Source organism: Aricia agestis, chromosome 12 (genome assembly GCF_905147365.1).
Source record: "Aricia agestis chromosome 12, ilAriAges1.1, whole genome shotgun sequence".
In the NCBI taxonomy this organism is placed as follows: domain Eukaryota; kingdom Metazoa; phylum Arthropoda; class Insecta; order Lepidoptera; family Lycaenidae; genus Aricia; species Aricia agestis.
The window spans coordinates 13,219,448-13,238,638 of NC_056417.1; the positions used below are offsets into that span (position 1 = coordinate 13,219,448).

Below are 19,191 nucleotides of genomic sequence, written 5' to 3' on the forward strand. Positions count from 1 at the left end.
GGTACGGAACCCTTCGTCCGACTCGCACTTGGCCAATTATTTCATTTGAAATGTTAATAAAACTGTAATAAAAGGTATACCTACTTAGTATTATTATAATATTATTCTGACCTCTAAAAGAGCGTACCTAAGTTGGGATGGTACTCACTTGGTTCTATTTCTGTGAATGGTGGTAATCCACCATCTCCGTTTTCTGTGCTTCTTTTCAATTATTCGTTTTTTCTTGATGGCGTAGTAGTAAATGGCTGAAGCGCAATATAATAAAGCAGCTACTGTGGTGGTTTCACTTTCCATATTATCTCCAACAAGAAAACTTAATTTAAATATAAAGTAAGATAGATACGGCTCAAGAGCGCGAACTACACTGCGGACATGTCGCGAACTTTGCGAGGATTTGGCAGTATGCGCGATCCGCGCCGCGGTCCGCGGCGCGCTTCGCGCGCGAGTGTGGATCGGCAGATAGAGTCGAAGCGTATTGAAGCGTCAAAATCGCAACAAGTCGCGCATTCGTTCTAATGCGCGCGAACTCGACAGAATGCCTACAGTGATGACGCGTAGGTCTCTTTTGGGGGCGTATGGATGCGCGAGAATGCGCGCATCCATACGCCCGCAATTTATAAAACATAGGGACATTGTATAAAAGGGTCCATTCACGGCAGGACTGCACGGCAGTCCTGCAGTGAATGGGCCTCACTGATTGGTTCACACTCGGTGTTTCCGGCCGACAACACCGAGTGTAAATCAATCAGTGAGGCCCATTCAATGCAGGACTGCCGTGCAGTCCTGCCGTGAATGGGTCCTTTTAGTGGCCGTAGATATTCAGGAAAAAAATTATAACCCTACTAGTAATATCTTTGGAGTTAAGGTTGAATTTGATAATTCGCTTCGATACGCTTCGACTCTGCGCCAGTATAAATTGACCCTTTAAAAGTTAAAGCCATAAAATAATATTACGATGAGTTTTGCTTCCATCAGATTGCTTGATAGCTACTTCCAATTCATCATAGGATTATGATGAATTGTACAATATGAATTAATGAGGAATTATTAATCTTTTAAGAAGTAAAGAAAACACTACAATATAAAATCTTAAAATTTATTTTATGTAAGAATAATGGATACAAACGATATTTCTTCGTAACAAATTTAATTAATGAAAATTGTACAATAATAACTGAAGCATCATGAACTACATAATTCGCAGAATAAGGAGCCTAGGATGCTCTTTAAAATTGGCAGGCACATTCAACTTAAAGCTAAAATAAAATATATCTAAAATCCCTCGTATCACCGTGTAAATGTGATGTTACAATCGAATACTGTTTAAAATATTATATTATATACATCTGTCAACGAAATTTCGCACAGTTCAAAGCTGCCATCTACAAAATTATGGTGCTAAGTGGTCAAACTAAAACTGTAACCGAAAGTGACAAAAAAATATTTTGTATTATAATTTATTCTGGGAATATACCATGCTGTAACCACACTGCAAAACAAAATCAACGTGCGAAATTATTAGCTATATTAAATATAACTTAGTCAATAATTGTCAATACTAATTAAATAAACTTCTTCATTAAAAAAATAAATAGGCACATAACATTCGTTCTGAATGTTTAGAAACACAACTTAGAATACTTCGATTAATTTATTGGTAATTTTCTTTATCAACCTACATATTGCAAAATTGCCAGTATATAAAAAAAAAAACTTATGGCCGTTTTTGTACTAACTTTGTTATTGACAAAAAGCTACATAATCTCTATGTACGATTAAGTACTTTTGTATTGCATACACAGTTGTAGTACTCCACTATATTGTTCCAAATTACTACGGTTTGTAAAATATATTTCACAAATAACACTACAATAAATATTGCCACTGCAAATAACAATTTTACTTATAAAATGCAATATTTGGGTCAAGTATATTAAACTGCAATAAAATAGCGAATTGATAGCAGAAAATACAATAATTTGGACTTTCACATTATTAAAATTGTGCATTTTTAGCGCAATATTATACGTCTTATAAAAAATTAACCTATCAACTCCCAAGCGGTACTCGGGTGCCGCATAAAAATTGAATATCTATTGTGTCTGCGATTCCCACGATCGAGGTATTAAAAAGGAAGTGAATTGACCCATTACAATAAGTTAAATGAAATAGCAATAACATTAAAAACCTTATCACTTATAATGAATGTGTAACGTGTAGTATAAAACCTTTAAAAAAGTGATTCGTTATTCTATTCTGACCTCGTAGGAGGCGGCATGTATAAAACATCTTAGCCATAAAAATGCAGTCATATTTAAAAAGATACATCGAAATATTTTAGTACCGTGGTTAGCACCGACGAGATACTACAGTATACGGATATAGCATGACCGGAAAAAAAATAGCTGAATCATTTTTTAATGCAGCAGCACTATAAAAAGCAGGGTTATTGGTCAAATCTCTAAGATTTGAATTGCCATTCCAATTTAGTTTTTTTTCAGCATCATGGCTTTATTTTCTGGTCAAACTATGTCGATGATAACCACTCTTCATCTACGGGACGATTATTATGCATAGGCATTAACAATGTACGCACGTACCGTTCAGATATATTTTACCTCGTACCGTAAGAACATAAACAAAAGTTTAAAACTATACTTTCAAGTATGTCCGTTTTCACACTAAGTACAATCCTAAATCCTAACCATCGTGTCTATGATTATAACATTAAATACATAGTTCATTTGAGCTACTTTTAACTGCCGTAAAATTCCAAAAGTTTGTTTAAATTTTGTGACTACGTGCGTACATCGTCATATTCCATTTTTAAATAAGTTATTTCATGCCCTAACGTCAGTGCTTCTATAATTTGGATGTAAACTCATTTTAAGGTGGGTTATGCGCGATTGGTGTCGTCACAAAGCACTGCATGGATACTAAGTATCCACCGCGCTTTGCGTTGTTTTACATACAAATTATATTGACACATTTTTACAGGTAAAGGTGGGCTTATATGGACAAAAAAAACTTACTTACTTACTTTTGGTCAAACAACTTTACTCCAGATTGATACTGTGTTTAAAATATTGCCTAAGAGGCACTCTCACCTTTAGAATATAAAGGTGATCTTGCAAGGGCAATAAAAATTTGCAATCGATCCACCACTTTAAAAACGCCCGTATAACCTCACCTTTACACATGACGTTTGACGTGTTGTTTTTTTTATTTACGAGTCGGCGGCTGCGGCGGGCGTGGGGACGGCTAGGGGCGATCGCTGGCGGTCAAACATCTCCAGGATGAGCTTGGGGTCTGTCCCGGCCGGCACCGTCACCGTGCCCGTCTGTTAGGGGGTGGGGCCTCATCAGTACCATCGCACGTTCTTCTCCGATACGCGTGGCGTCCGCAAGCGTTTGGGCTCTGGTGACCATACTTTATTACTGACTACCCTCAAGTTTTGAATGTCAAATGTAACCTCAAAGCTTCATACTTTATTACTACCCTCAAGTTTTAAATGTCAAATGTAACCTCAAAGTTTCAAGGTCAAATTTATTTTGAGGTTAATATGTAGCTCTCTTTAAGTAAGTGATAATTTTCGGTCTTATCATAATGATTCGAACGCTTACAAGGTCGTACAAGCTGATACATTTATTTACGAAGGGTCAAGGGACAGATCATATTTTATGCAAAATAGTAAAAAGATTAAACATAAAAAATAGAGATTTTAGATCGATAGAAAACGTAACAAGCTAACAACAATATGTTCTGTCTCGTTTCGCCAGGTTTGTGTATTTTCTATACAAGAATATTTTTGTTTTTTAACATTTCCAATTTTTTTTATCTCAGTCAAGCAAACAACATTTTACAGATAATCTTTTATAGCATTCACCAAGGCCTTTTGGTTTCAAGGTCAAGGTTTGATAAACATAATATAAAATATTCTTGATAAGAAAGAACACCCAGCATTTACTATGTGTATCGGCTTGTACTACGAGCATGTGTGATGAGGTTAGCTACATTTGTACCGGAGTATGGATCACAGGGACACTAGCGGACGCCACAATATTGTCGGAGAATACATATTGTTAGTTACAAGTATATGTGTTATTTTCAATAGCCCCTTACTAATTAAAAATTCACAAAATGTGTATACAGACCACAGTAATTCCACAATAGACGGAACGAACCAGCAGGCCGACTTAGAAGTGATCTCATATTATACGTTTGAAGTCGGCCTACTGGTTCGTTATGTCTATTGTGGTAATACTCGTACAATGTTTTCTCCTTCTGTGTCAAACAACTTTTCTGTAAAGTTTCGACGAGGATAAAACATTTTGTTACAATGTCTGTATACACAGCGTGAATATTTATTAGTTTTTAAAGGAGTAGATATTCAACTTTACTATAATAACTTTCGTTTGTAAAATTTTTATTACGTTCTAAGAGTTGAATAATGTAAAGAAGGTATGTAAGAGTCAAATAGAAGTAAGGTTCAATAAATTAAATAAAGAAATATTAAAAGTAAATAAAAAAATAATGTTAAAAGCGACCAAATCAATACATAACATATATTGAAGAAAGCACATAATATAATAAAGCTAAGAAATAAATATTATATTTTGAAGTAAAATCAATAAAAATACTATTTAATTATAAAGTTATTATAATAAAGTCACTATAAGCTACATAGCATTATCATGCCTTGGAGTCTGACCAGCAATATAAAAACCCACATTATGAAGGTTTTGTATTTGTAGACTATTAAAATTATTATCAAACATCAGAATTATTCTTCTGTTCAAGTTATCTATTTACTATCAAAAAATCACACCGTTATATAGAGGGTTAAAGAATTATGTGTTTTGTTCTTGTCTGTCAAGAGATTTGCTTCTGTATCAGACAAGGACAAAACGCAACCTTTTTATTATTTTTTATGAAATAAGGGGGCAAACGAGCAAACGGGTGCCCTGATGGAAAGCAACTTCCGTCGCCCGTGGACACTCGCAGCGTCAGAAGAGCTGCAAGTGCGTTGCCGGCCTTTTAAGAGGGAATAGGGTAATAGGGGAGGGAAGGGAAGGGAATAGGGTAGGGGATTGGGCCTCTGGTAAACTCATTCACTCGGCGAAACACAGTGCAAGCGCTGTTTCACGCCGGTTTTCTGTGAGAACGTGGTATTTCTCCGGTCGAGCCGGCCCATTCGTGCCGAAGCATGACTCTCCCACGTATTATTTGTAATGTGTTCTGTATATACACATTACAAAGTGTGGATGATTTAGTAAGAGGGTTCGAGTGGTTATTTTCCGTAACTTGACAATTTTTTTACTCGACAACGCGAAACAAAAGAGGGTAATGTGTTTACTTATATTTCTGGTCAGGTAATATAATAAGCAAGTGGGGATACCTCGATGCGCGTGATGACGCCCTCCTCGCGACTGTGCTCTAGGACTACAACAACACAAGCGCCCGTCAACATACAGACATACACTCCGATTCTACTCATTTACATCTAAATGTAAACCATTATATGGCCGGCTATAACGTTACCAATATCAGTGAAATACAATGCCATCTTAATTTGGCCGGGTTTTTTTTATGTTTACATTCAGATCAAAATGCATTGAATTGGAGTATAGTCAAATGAAACATAAATAAAGCATAAAGGAGCTCCCGACATTTTAGCATCAAAATGGACACGAAAGTTTGTGAGAAAAGGTTGGGAACCCCTGCTTAATTTCGAACAAATTTCAAACATTTTAGAACATTAAATATAATATATAAAATTATAAAATACAAATTAGTCACATTTTAAATTATATTCTCTAATGGAATAAAATATTATCGAATATTTCATGTAAAATGTAAAAATAGCAAAAACTAATAGCAACCTTACATGTAAAATATAACCTAATAAGATGTTATGAACAAATAATAATAGCCTAGCTTCATGCGTATGGCCTTATGATAGCTTGTATGCACTATATTATGTGGCAAATTCAAACATTACATACAATAACAAAAATACTGGCCTAACGAGTTTTTTGTTGTTGGCACAGTATTTTGTTAACATGTTTCTAAATAAATATTATGCTCAATAATATGCATTTTGAGATAAGTGAATATAATTTCTATACACTACGCGTTTCATGCCTGCTGTATAATCGTAATTAGTGCTATATAATTACTTGATTGCTGGTTGGTACGCATTTTAATGTTTTATTAAAGTCTTTGGTAAACTTTTGTTTCACCAAAAAAAAATTGAATCAAGTTTACTATTTACTTCTTTTATCTAGTTACGATATTTTGTAGAACTATGCTTCACGGCACAGTGTTAGTCAATACTTTAGGAAGACTTGGGCAAGTCTAGGCTATTGCTAATAGTTTGTTATGATATGTAACATCATGTCTTATGTTACATAAATACCACTAGTACTTGTGAGGAAAGAGATGACATTTTTTAGTCTATTAACTGGCACTGGCCCTAACTAGATTGCAAGTACTCACTGTTTTCGGAGGCGTTGGTGGTGGTAGTGGTGGTTGTGGTGGCGGTGGTCGCACCGTCGACGTTATTCTCGTTGACCATCGTCCTCGTGGTCGTTTTCACCACCATCGAGCTGGTGTTCACCTGCGTGTTCTGTGCCCACGGACATTGTTAGCTCATATGTGTGACTTGTACGCATTGAGTGGATGTATACGTAAGTTATACGACACGTGCGTTAACGTACTTCCGAGTTGTACGCATCGTGCGTATATGTATGTACGCCCGAGTTGTACGTATCGTGCGTATGTAACGTTTTACGCATTTCGCGTACACGTATTAATACTTGAACCCCCGGATTTGTTATAATATCTCTTCGACAATAATCCAAAATCGATAAAAGAGTGTAATCGAATCTCAAGGAAACATAATGAATATTTGTGTAGTTACTTTACTAGAAGCATTTGAATTACTATGTCAATATGTATTCACAATATTATTTTTTCTTTTCTTCTCATGGTGAATTAGCCACTGGACGCATAACAGCGCTGTTGAATTGAGCGTATGCACACATACAAGTAAAAATAAATATTCCAGAAGGTATAGATCCGGTAGCTTCATTTACCTGTAGGTTGATGTTGAGTTCGGGTTCTGATGGGGGCGGGGCGGAGTGGTCCCGCACGGAGTCCACAGTGATGTCCCCGGACGCCGCCGTCACGTCATGCACCGTCTCCGCCGTCTCCTCCTATGTCACGTCATTAGTTAACAATCCGTGACAATATGTTTATTAATCTAGCGTTGTCACTGTTAAGAATTATTTTCTTGGATTTTGCATGTAATATAATTTCGTCGTCGTCGGTCTAGAAAATGACTTAGGGCAAAGTAATGTTATACTACAATAATAATCAAATACTTAACCATGTACACTTTTTATAGGTAATAAAAAGTAAAATAATAAAAAGTTATAGTAAAAAAAAAGTATCTAAAAACCCTATGAAATCTAAAAAGTAACTAATTTAAACAGTGAAATAGACGAAGAAAATCATTACATTAGATGACGAAAACTAATATTTTCGCTATGAAACATTTACAACAAACAGAAGCGGTTCAAACTCACGTTGTCTGTGCGATCAAACAACGAAAATGAAACAAGTCATACTTTGTGTTCACCATTAGTTAGTGGTTGCTCCTCGGGCTGCGAGCGCAGCGCCGCCGCCCACGGCGAGAGCAGGATGTGGCACGCCGCAACCGTCACCTGTTACAATACATTACTCTTCAAAATTCTGTGGTGATAGATTTAATTCAAATTGTTTATTTCAGAATTGTATATTAACTCACTGTACCGTAATTCAAAGCCAAATAATGAGAGTGGCAACACTATTTTTCGTATGTGTGGCGGAAACAGTACCTAAACGACTTCTATATCCTCCTACGTCACCCGCTTTTTGCATCCCTATTGGTGACGTTTAGTTCTAAGTTTTTCCACCAGGTGGCAGAGTTGAGCTTTTAACAGCGTAACGGATTTGGAACCATTGGCGGTTATTTTTCGTGCTGTGCGGACGTATATTAGATTACGCGTAATTCATATCTTTTGTTTAAATTTGTGCACGTGGCACATTAATTTTCCTTTTCGGTTTACCGAACGACTTCTTAATTTTTATAATATTATAATTAGAAATTAGAAATAATGGGTTCGGATAAAAATATTAGTTCGAGTTCTTCCTCGAGTTCCGAATCAGATTCTCCTGCGCGAAACAAAAGAAAGGCCGAAACGTCGAGGAGCAGAGCCCAACGTAAGCGTCGCCGGACATCCGATATTGAGATAAAGAGTAAAATATTGGACGGGAGGACAAAAGCATTGATTAAAATCAGGTTGGCGACCTTCCTCTATTAAAACTTATGAAAATGTGTGTAAAACTAACAAATCAAAGTACGCCTAGTAGTCCCACTTGCTATCAATTAGCTCATTTTTTGTGAAAATTATTACAAAAACATGTCTTACAACGCAATTTTAGTATATTATCAACAGCAGCATCTACGCTTAGTAATCGGGTTCTTTTTGAAAGATTAAGTTGTCATATTATTCTCGTAAAGTTTTTTATCTACCTTTAATAAACGAAACAGACCAGTAAACCACCCATTAGGGATGAGTGCTTGGCTTCTCGGTAGAATAGAATATACATTATTGCGTTCAAGATATTGTACAAACATAAATAAATTACATTCAGCAAAGATACAAGAACGCAAAGGCGGCTTTATTGCTATTGAGCAATTTCTTGAAAGCGACATTTGGTAATGATACGAACCATAATAATTTACCAGTCTTCTACGATCCCAGCAACTCTTGTGCTACTATGTTCTGGACGTCAAGTTCAAGACTTAAAAAATACTAACAGTAGCTAATAGTTATTGTAATATTTCAGATGACTATAAACTGACAAGTCCGACGTAAGACAATCCGACTCCGAGTAAAAATATTCAACATAGAAACATCGATCCAGTCTATTGGGTAAGACAAGTTATTAAATTATCGGCTGAAAGGAGAGCCCAGTGCAATAGCGAATAGCTTATTCATCACTGCCCGTGGCGAACCGAAACCGGGGTCACGCGCTGTGATCGGTGGATGGGTGCGACGACTGCTGCATGAGGCCGGAATCGAGGCAAGTGATGGCAATGTCAGACCCGCAGTCGCATCAAAGTGCCAAACTGTCCTTTAGATGAAATACTAGCTAGAGGCAATTAAATGTCATAAGGAACATTCAAAAAGTATTATTGTCGTGAAATTAAGACAAAACAAAACCAAACAAATGTGGTATCTGCTATGTTTTCTTTCATAGCAAGTTGATTGTTTACTTAATTTAACGAGATTTATTTAATAATCTTTATTTAAAGAATTTCTTTTGTATTAAGTAGATAAAACATTTAAAGAAATCACAATTGATTCATATCACAACAAATATAACATAATATAATATAACAATTTAAGTCAAAGTAATTTCGGATTTTTTGGTTACATCGCAATATATTATGGTTATTTAATTTTAATTCCATTAATGCGCTTATATGCTATAATAATTAAAAACTTAAGTAATAGTTAACTACCAAATAAAAAATAAAAATTAAAAAAAATGTATAAATTGGTAGCCTAAATTATGTTTTATTCTGTTGTAAAAATATCTTTTCTCTCGTCTCGTCTCGTTTGATTATGCTTGATAAATGAAGCATAAAATACATATTGACAGTAATTTTTACTAAATCTTATAATGTGAAAATAAATGTATTTTCGTTTACCATAAGTTAATTGGTATTTCTTTTCATACTACAAAATCTTTTCTATCCCATCATCCATGTAAGTTTTATTGAATCGATATATTTTTTTTTGTGAATCTTATCTTTATTCCACCAGGCGATATCAAACAGCTCTCATTATTTGGCTTTGAATTACGGTACAGTGAGTTAATAACAGCGTTTTGGTAAAACGCTGTTATTTAAATCTTAAAAAAAGAAAAAAAAACGTTTATTCAACAAAAATTTGAACATTACCTAGCTAGACTACATTTAACATAAAAAGAGAAACACGACACAATACATAGAATCAAGATTTACTAATAAGAAAGGCTTTGTAATAAATAAATACGTGATTGGATGAACCAGAGAAGTAACATTTTATAACATCAGGACAATAACTCATTTTTTTCTTTATAAATTGAACAAACCTTCTTACCTTTGTATCTTACCTACTTCATTATTTTACTGTTACGTGCTTTATCCACTAACATTTTCAATTTATATCTATTAGATTTGTTTATTTCATATAGCTTCACAAAATGTTCTTCAATTTGTTGCCATTGATTTGTGGATTTTGAAACATTGGAAATCTGAATGTCATCGCAGTCTACAGAGTAGTAATAAAACTACAGCTTTAAGATAAGTGTTAAAACTGTCTTAATTTAATTTACCTTTGTCGCTGAAAGTGTGATCCTTTGCAGTTCCGACGACGAGTGCAAGTAGAGAGCTTCGCCACGTTTCGAGAAACATAAGCTGGCAATGCCACTGTGAACAGAAATTATATATTGAATATCATGCTGCTTGCTCATCTATAATTTTAGTTTCTAGCCGCGACCAGCGCCTTTAGTTAAGTAGATTTTCTATAATATTGTACTACACATTGCATACCAATTTATTTAGTATTCGTTGGTCATTCGACGTTGACGGTTCACTCTCTTATCAACACGAATAAACTATAGCGGATATTTACTCACTTGATGTCCTCCTTGCGAACAGCAGCCGCGTTGAGCTGTCGGCGCAGGTCGGGCGACAGCACGAGGCAGTCACCGAGGTTGGTCAGACAGAGAAGGCACCACTCGCGGTGTCTCTCTCCCGCATTTGCACCGGCCGTCTCAAACCATGCGAACGATGTTCTGCGCACCTGATAGTTGATCACACAGTTACACATTAAAGTTATTTGCACACACGCATTTTGCGTATACGCACGTATCGTCATACGCAATGTGTACATTTGATTTGTACGCAGTGCATAGTTGAGTGTTCCGTTACACCCACGGTAACACTTTTTGTCACTATAAGTTATTCTATGTTTTTGAAAAATCCTATTGGTTCGATAGTTTCGGAGCATAATCAAATATATTTATCAATATAATATATATACATATTATTATATTCAATATTATTCATCAATTTAATTTTTTAAACAATTATATTTTATTAAAATTTATAATCATTTTTACATTTTCCAAATAAAATTATTATAATTAAGTACTTTTAAAATAATTGCATGTCCCTTTTAATTTTTAATTTTATGTACCAAAATTATTTGTTATTAACTTAATTTTTACTGCTTAATTGAATTTATCTAAAATGTTGTGCATATCTATAAGTGATGTAAACACTAGCTGTTATTTATTTAATGTTGTTTAAAATGTATGTGTTTATATTGTTGATGTGCCTAAATAAATAAATAAATATAGTTCTATGAATGTAAAATTTACACTACATGTCTGAAGTTTAATAACGAGATGTTTCTCGCAAAATATCACGGGAGCCGTGCACTTTTGCGGGATAAAGTAAATTCAATATACGCTTTACAAAATTGGTATTGATTTGCCCCTGTTTGTTTTAGCCTTTCGTATATTAATAATCAAAGTTTTAGTTACACGTGCGCCCTCGTGCGCGGTGAGCTTGTATTTGTGGTGGGGCTTGAGCGCGGGCAGCGTGAACACCTTGAACTGCTCCTCCGACGCGATCAGCACGCGGTGCGCCCCGCCCTCCGGCAGCGGGGACACGCCCCTCTCCACCTGGGAATACGATACAAGTTACAGATACACTACTAGAGCGTTATTTGAGCGTTTTCCTACACCTTGCTAACTAACTACGAATTCGCATCGCATCGTAATGTCATTTTTATTATGAATTTTGTCGCAGATATTTGCGATGCGATGCAAATTTACAGTTATGTGTGGGAGCCCTTAATTCATGAAGCCCCAAGCGACCACATCCGGCCGCGATAACAATAGATATTGTGTCTCGTTTTTCCACGATTGACTAACAAGATCTTTAATTCTTTACCCCAGTAACTAATTCGATTTAAATTTAAACCAAAGTCGATTTTGATTCGGTTTCGATAATCATCAGTATCTTGAATAAACTATAATTAAGATCGACATCAAAGTGTCGACGTCAAAACTTCGTTTTCCCAGCTAACACATTGAGCCACAGCACGATCGTGTGCTAGTGTAGATTGTCCCTTGTATTGGCAGTTTGGACTTCTTTAACAATTATTTATGAACTGTAGGACGTGATAACAAAACAACTGACCTCTAGGGGATCGGGTAGCGGCACGGACGCGCCGTCCAGCACCGTGATGCCGATGACGGGCGCTCTGTGCTTCAGTTGGATTTCCTTCGCTAACTGACATGTTACCTGCAAACAAATACCTTAAATTTATACAAGGATATTCCATCTAAAGTTTGTATACAATAGCGTAAATACGATGTCTTAAGTGGTATCCGTATAAAAAATGTGTGTAAAAAGGAATGTTATTTCATTGAGGATTCTCTATAATGAACAATAAGCAATATGTTTGCTTATTGTTGTTGTTTCGTGAGTATAAAAAATATATTGTAATACATACGGGGTCCTCTTTCCGTTTGTTAGTGTTGGGTACGTTGAGCGTGAACGCGTACACGGTGCCGTTGTTCGTCCCCGCCCACAGCGTTGGCGTCGAGTTTTGTGCTGGAAATTATCGAGTAATCATTTTTAAAATACGGCTAAAGATATATAATTGACATGAGTTTATTTATTTACTAGCTCTTTCTTAGCTAACAGCAAAACATCAACCAACCAACAATACAGTTAAATAGATAAAACTCCTGTCAAAAACTGCGTTGCGAGGAATGTGTTTTAAGATCCAATAGAATTGCTGCGTTTGCCAAGGTCAGCCAGATGGGATGATTCTACTGGTTCCCAATAACGCATTCTTCGAAACGCAACTAAGCTCAGCTCCGGTAGAAACGCAACCTGTTAATCAGTGTGTACGCGATTCCGCGATTTAGAATAACCATGCACGGTTATTACGAGTTACGGTCGAGAGTGTAATGTGTCGAGCTAGCGACCGGTCGTGCTCCGCGTTACACACGCAGCAAAAGTAATATTTTTGCGAATCGCGCGGCACATTGCCGCTGCACGTGACCATGGAGCTCGTGGCCAACGAGTTGCTGGCGTTTATCCAGCACGCCATCGACACTATGGACGAGGTCAGCATCATGCAGATCTGCAAGTCCTTCTCCAGCGAGGAGATTTGCAAGGGCAAGCAGCTGCTGTACGAGACGCTCGGATAGAGCGCGAACATGCCATCGCGCCGAAGAGACGGTACGGAAAGGAGCGTGCAGGACATCATCTCCCTGCTGAAGCAGACGGATCCTTACAAGGTGCCGGCTTTTGTGGCAAAGGAGCTGCACAAGCTGCCGCCCGTCACGCTGGACCACGTCGACGTCGTCAGCCTATTGAAGGACATCAAGTTCTTGAAGGAGGAGCTGGCCGGAGTTCGATATAGATTGCAGGCATCAGAGTCTACGATCAGTGACTTATGTATTGAATTATCGCAATTAAAAAGTGGTAATTCAATATGTAGGTCACCTGATGCCGCTTACGTCACTATACGTCGAGGCGCGCAAGCGAGCACGTTTAGCCCGTCAGCATTATCATCGGACGGGTCAACGAACACCGATGCTGCCGCCCCCGCCCGCGTTCCCCTCCCGGTTGCGCCGACGCCGAGTCCACAGGCGACTCAGCAAAACTTTGCGACTATTGCTGACTGCCCCGCAACTCCTCCGCGGGCGAAAACTAATGGGGATAATGAGAGCCGCAAGGCTCCGAAGAGTCGCGAGACTAAGGAGAGCCGCAAGGCTACGAAGAGCCGCGAGGTGGAGTCTTCTCGGCCTGGCAAGGACGAGAGCAGGAGGTGCGATGAGGAGGGCTTCATACTGGTGGAGAGGAGGAAGAAGAAGCCCGCCGCCCGCAACCATCGCGGCACCAAACCATATATACCTGAGCTGCGTCTGCGGAGCGAGGACCCCGCGACGCCACTGTACATATCCCGCCTGCACTGGTCCATGGAGGTCGAAGACGTCGTGGACTACATCCAGAAGAAGACGACACTGCGCCTGAGTTTCGAGCGTCTGCAGTCTCGCCACAAGGTTAACTTTAGCTCCTTTGTGGTGAGAGTACCGACGCATCTTCTGTCGTCTTTCGAGGCGCCGGAGTTCTGGCCGATGGATGTAGTCTATCGGAGGTTCCGGGGGAGACTCCGGAACGAAGCGAATCACATCGCCGGCAAAACGTGACAGTGTTAGTTTTTAAGAATATATATAAAATATGTTTGTTATTTTTAAGGTATTTATCATATAATTGATATGTATGTTAGTTTTAAGGTATTTGTTATATGGGCCACTGATGCCCGAAATAAATGATTTGAATTTGAATTACTCTTGAAAAAAAACACAAGCAATCCAGCCTATGTAAAGACGTCTTCCGGTCGTGTCATCTGGCAACACAGGAACACTAGCAACACCGGACTTCCTGCTTTTCTCGGCTCCTCGTCTTAGGCCTAGGACGCAACAATTTCTTTTCTTCAACGTAATATTTTTTATTTATCTTATATTTTACATCTAACTTCTAATACAGTCCACAAGTTTAGAGTAATAACACAAACACAGTGACATACAAGCATGTAAGTACAAAACTTACAGTTAATAAGGAATGTCCTCGCGAAGTACAGACAGCGCACCATGGAGCCGAACGCGTCGTCTGTGGATCGCGCCTCCACCGCACGCTCCACCGGCTTCACGTCCGGGTCCGTCTCGTTCAGCTTATCCGCCGCCGGCGCCGGGGTCTTCTTGGCTGGCTGATAGATAAAATATAATTTACTTTTACGATATAATTCACTTGAAAGATAATTTTAAGTATCACGGGTTCAATAGCGTTGTTAAACAATTGCCAACTTCTAATGTGGAAATTTTGCAAAATAAAGTTGTAGAGTGTGTCAAGAAAAGATTGAGCGTTTAACAATGACTTATACTATACGAAGTTACTTAACGTTTGATATGCATGAAAGTGTCATATAAACAAGTGTAATTGGAGGCTTTGGCAGTGAATTACCTGTGTGGGTGAAGTGGGGCTGGCTGCGGTAGTCTGTCTCCGCTGTGATCGCCCCTTCCGTAACCGCCTGAACGATTCTCGCAGTGATTTCTTGAATGATTTTCTCCTTGAGATCGGCGTGTCGCCAGCACCAGAATGATCTAAAAAACAAGTAACAATAAATAAAAAAAGTGTCTATGTAAATCTTTTTGCAAGCGATCTACCGTGAGCGTAGTGTCATTACTCATTACGTTACATTAATGACACTAGGCTGGCATTATAACAAACACAAATAAAACATTTTTTGAACCCTCGACTAACGTTATTTTTAATAATCGAATAGTAATCTGACACCACATAGTTTTCGCTGTACTTTATATTTCTTTTTCTTGCTGATGTCATCTTCGTCGTCACCGCCGTCACTCACCGTGCGGGTTGAGCGTGCACTTGTGCAGAAGCGGCGCGCTGCGCACGGCGTCCAGCAGCGCCAGGCCGTGGGCGGTGCCGGCGCACAGCACGCCCCACTCCCAGTGCGCCGCCAGCGCCGTCACCGCAGCTGGGGGCGACAGCTGCGCCACTGTGCTCGCCTGAAAATTTGATACATGATTTTATTGCCGAAAGTTCTCGTTTATAACCAATAAAAATGTAACGAACTATACAATACACATTATCGTGTCTATATGTAAACTATCATGCCGTTCGAATTTCGAGGTAACAGCAGTGAAGTCGCACGCAGGCAATGCCATAATTATTGTGATTAAAATGGCTCTGCCTATGTGAATATAACTGCCTCGCTACTGCGCCAGTTAAAGCAAAATTCAATGCCTTTTGTTCTATTGCATAAAGACTAGACCACATTAGCCTTACGCCGCGCCGTACACGTCAGAAGTTATAAGTCACGTACAAATATTCTTTTTATAAGACATGCGCGGCGCTCAAACTGAATCGTCTCACATACGTCATACACAACAATAATAAAAATAGTAAGTACCTGGAAACCAGCAGGGAAGGTGAGCGGACCGGAGCGCAGCGTGAGTTGGTCGTGGCCCTTCCACACGAACCCGTCGCGGTCCGACACGATGTTCACCGATATCGACTGTAAGGAAACAATTACTATTAGAATAACATTAAAATGATTGCAAAAGAAAGTAGTAGCGCGAGCAGGTAAGAATAATTAAAACATTTACCCATCACTACTTAGGAATATTATTCGTGTAAATACTATTGCTATCTCGTTTTTAAAGGTACGAAAAATTTACATGCGCGAATGAGAGACAAATAGCGATCATTCGATCAAGCGGGTCAATGGCCGAATTTTTACCTGCTTCTTGACTATAACTGAATTATATCTGCAATTACTGTTTGCTTTAATTGTGTACATTGTACAGAAACTTTTCTGCATACCTTGACTTCAGCAGTGCTCGGCGAATTCTTGAGACTTGCTACCACAATGTGTCCGGCTGCGCCACCGATAGTCAGCATACCAGAGAGAGGACACAGCAATACCTGAAAATGCAGCGCTTTTTAGACTGTTTATCAATACCATGAATCTAAATAATTATCAGAAAGTATTTTTTGAAATTCTAATTTGCCTGTTCACAATTAAAAAAAAAACCTCACGCTAAAATGAACACAAAATATTACTGGTTAGAAAAGTTTACTAACTCTTTTGACAGCCAGTCTTGGATCATCGCTATATGGATCAAATGATCCCACTCGTCTGAAAGGAGGCCATTCTTCTTCTTCGTTCTGACTGTCGTTGTTTTCTCCTATTTCTTCTCCACTGTAAATCGAAAAACAGTTTAAATACATTATTAGAAACATTAATTTTTTAGGGAAACTACTTTTTGATGCAACGATCCACATTCTTAGTAATGGATAAAATTTCGCCTTTAGTTTTTTACGTCGTTAGATACAAGTGTTTAAGCAACAATAATTTCTTTTATACTATGTTATCTTAACTAAACTAATCTATCATCAACTTATGGTCCTAGCGTATGTATCTAGAATGTAATGGAGTCTATAGTATGTGTAATGGTTACCTCGGCGTCGATCGTTTCAGGCCACTGCGCAACATAGGGAGCAATAAGCAAAAGATGATATCGATTAGCTAGTGCGTAGGGTTAGGTACTACATTATATAGCTAGTAGCAACATAATACATGCAACACGATAGCAGCAATACATTGACGATTTTGAGCGGTCACTCATTGATGGATGGATCTTTAACGACGTGAATGGCGGCCGAAAAGGAAGATCTTCCGACCGAGCGAGATAGCAAGCTCGGTCAGTCCGAAGCCCACTGACGTCGTTTTAGACGTTGCACAGTACTCCCAAATTTATTGCGCATGCAAATCTTCGCTAATTGTCGTAATCACGAAAACACCCGAATCTGTGAAACGTAAGAGCCCTAAACCATGCACTTGCATTTTGCACCTTGTTCATAGGAAATAGAAGTAAATATCATATAGCCTTTGGCTCAATAAGTCCGGTCCGTCAATAAGTGCTATAACCGTAAAGTTAATATACCTAGCGGAATAGAGAAACAAAGGCCTAAGCAAGAGAGATGTCACTATCAGTAACACAGCGTGGTAAAAAGAGACGTGTGATACATGACAGACAGACAGAAATACGACCGTTGCCGAAAAATTTCTATGCGCATTATCACTTTAGGAGCACTTTCTCCGAAACTTAGCGCGATGCAGGATTGTGAGGCTAATAATTGTGGGTACCGCCACAGATCGAAACGATCCATCACAATTGAGTGGCCGCTCTTTGAACACCGACAACCGCGAAAAAACGATCTCACACGGCATAGTTTAATTTATATACATTGTTGTTATATGTTGTGTTTATTACGTTGTCATAGTTACGTTTTCGAAAATAAATAAAAAAAAGGTAAAATAAAAAAAGTTATCCGCTACGTAAATATAATTTGTAAGTACTAGTAAGTTTAGTATTTGAGAACACCAATCGAGATTTAGTATAAAAGACAAATTTATATTTTTGTGCCAATAAAAAATCCACTTTGTTGCCAGCTGTGCATACATTATTTATCAAAATAGAACTCTACAGAACCCGAAGAACATATTTTCAACCGACCCATGAAGAAAGGAGATGTATATGAAGCTATACATTATACATTATAGAAATATAGACCAAGCGGACACTATATAACAACAGATACATACCTAAAGAGATGTGCTGTTGTATATTTGTATAGCGGTGTCATGACAACGCCCGTTACATCCCAGAATCGTACGGAGCCATCTTCGTGGCCCGTCAGTAGAATCTGTTTAGGCTCGGCCTCGGTGGACTCCACAATACCACCAGAGATTGGCCACTGGCCCTCCGAGTAAATGTTTTCTGTCTGTTGCTTGCCTGAAAACGAAAAGATGAGACTCTTAGCAGTTGATGTTTCTTACGGAAACCATTTATAATGCTTATTAACAGCTGTGTCAGGCCCTTCTTTTTTATATATAAAATAAAAGGGCAAAAGAGCAAACGGGTCACCTGATGGAAAGCAACTGTAGTCGCCCATGGACACTCGCAACATCAAATTTAAGAGGGAATATGTTATCTTCTTGAAGGTTTCTGATTGGCCCACATTAGTTGAAACAAGAGATATCGCTGTCTCGCTCTTACCGGCCGCTACTATGGAGTCCAGCACGCTGTCGGCGACGGGGCCGGCGAGGTGGGCGGTAGTGACGGCGGACGCGTGTACGGGCAGTAAGTACGGTAGCCGCAGCGGCCGCCAGTTGGCGTCGCAGAGATCGATCGCGACTAGCTCCTCCTCAGCGAGCACCACCTGAAAACATTAACGTGACTTACTTAGGAGTTAGGACAGCTTACGCATATCAGAGTTAAAGTTACACCCAGAGGCGCAATGTTATCTCTTTCATAAATACAAAGAACAAGAAATATGAAGGTATATGTGTAGTCTAAGTATAACTTTGACCAATATTTGCAACGAAGCGATTATATTTAGAGCTACACACTCTGCTGTGTTACGGGGTGTCGCCCTCTAAGATCACATAAAATGTATTTGTTACTAAACACTGCAAA

At 38.5% G+C, this 19,191-nt stretch overlaps 1 protein-coding gene across 2 annotated transcripts in view; it reads right to left on the bottom strand.

The window, feature by feature from the left end:
* Positions 1-2,079: 2,079 nt before the first annotated feature.
* The window catches only part of LOC121732783 (lethal(2) giant larvae protein homolog 1), a 49,418-nt gene continuing 32,306 nt past the window's right edge, over positions 2,080-19,191 (bottom strand). The window contains exons 9-26 of one of the 2 annotated variants that reach the window (XM_042122758.1): positions 18,772-18,934; positions 18,318-18,507; positions 16,793-16,910; positions 16,532-16,633; positions 16,119-16,223; positions 15,555-15,714; positions 15,149-15,288; positions 14,738-14,894; positions 12,624-12,724; positions 12,308-12,412; positions 11,647-11,787; positions 10,735-10,901; positions 10,432-10,525; positions 7,632-7,727; positions 7,098-7,217; positions 6,499-6,628; positions 5,399-5,442; positions 2,080-3,340 (exon numbers count right to left, since the gene is read on the bottom strand). In XM_042122758.1, coding sequence (XP_041978692.1) covers positions 3,227-3,340; positions 5,399-5,442; positions 6,499-6,628; positions 7,098-7,217; positions 7,632-7,727; positions 10,432-10,525; positions 10,735-10,901; positions 11,647-11,787; positions 12,308-12,412; positions 12,624-12,724; positions 14,738-14,894; positions 15,149-15,288; positions 15,555-15,714; positions 16,119-16,223; positions 16,532-16,633; positions 16,793-16,910; positions 18,318-18,507; positions 18,772-18,934 — 2,247 coding nt within the window. In that variant the 3' untranslated portion in view covers positions 2,080-3,226. Of the gene's footprint in view, positions 3,341-5,398; positions 5,443-6,498; positions 6,629-7,097; positions 7,218-7,631; positions 7,728-10,431; positions 10,526-10,734; positions 10,902-11,646; positions 11,788-12,307; positions 12,413-12,623; positions 12,725-14,737; positions 14,895-15,148; positions 15,289-15,554; positions 15,715-16,118; positions 16,224-16,531; positions 16,634-16,792; positions 16,911-18,317; positions 18,508-18,771; positions 18,935-19,191 lie in introns of those variants that run through there. The other variant, XR_006036431.1, reaches the window with a different exon arrangement.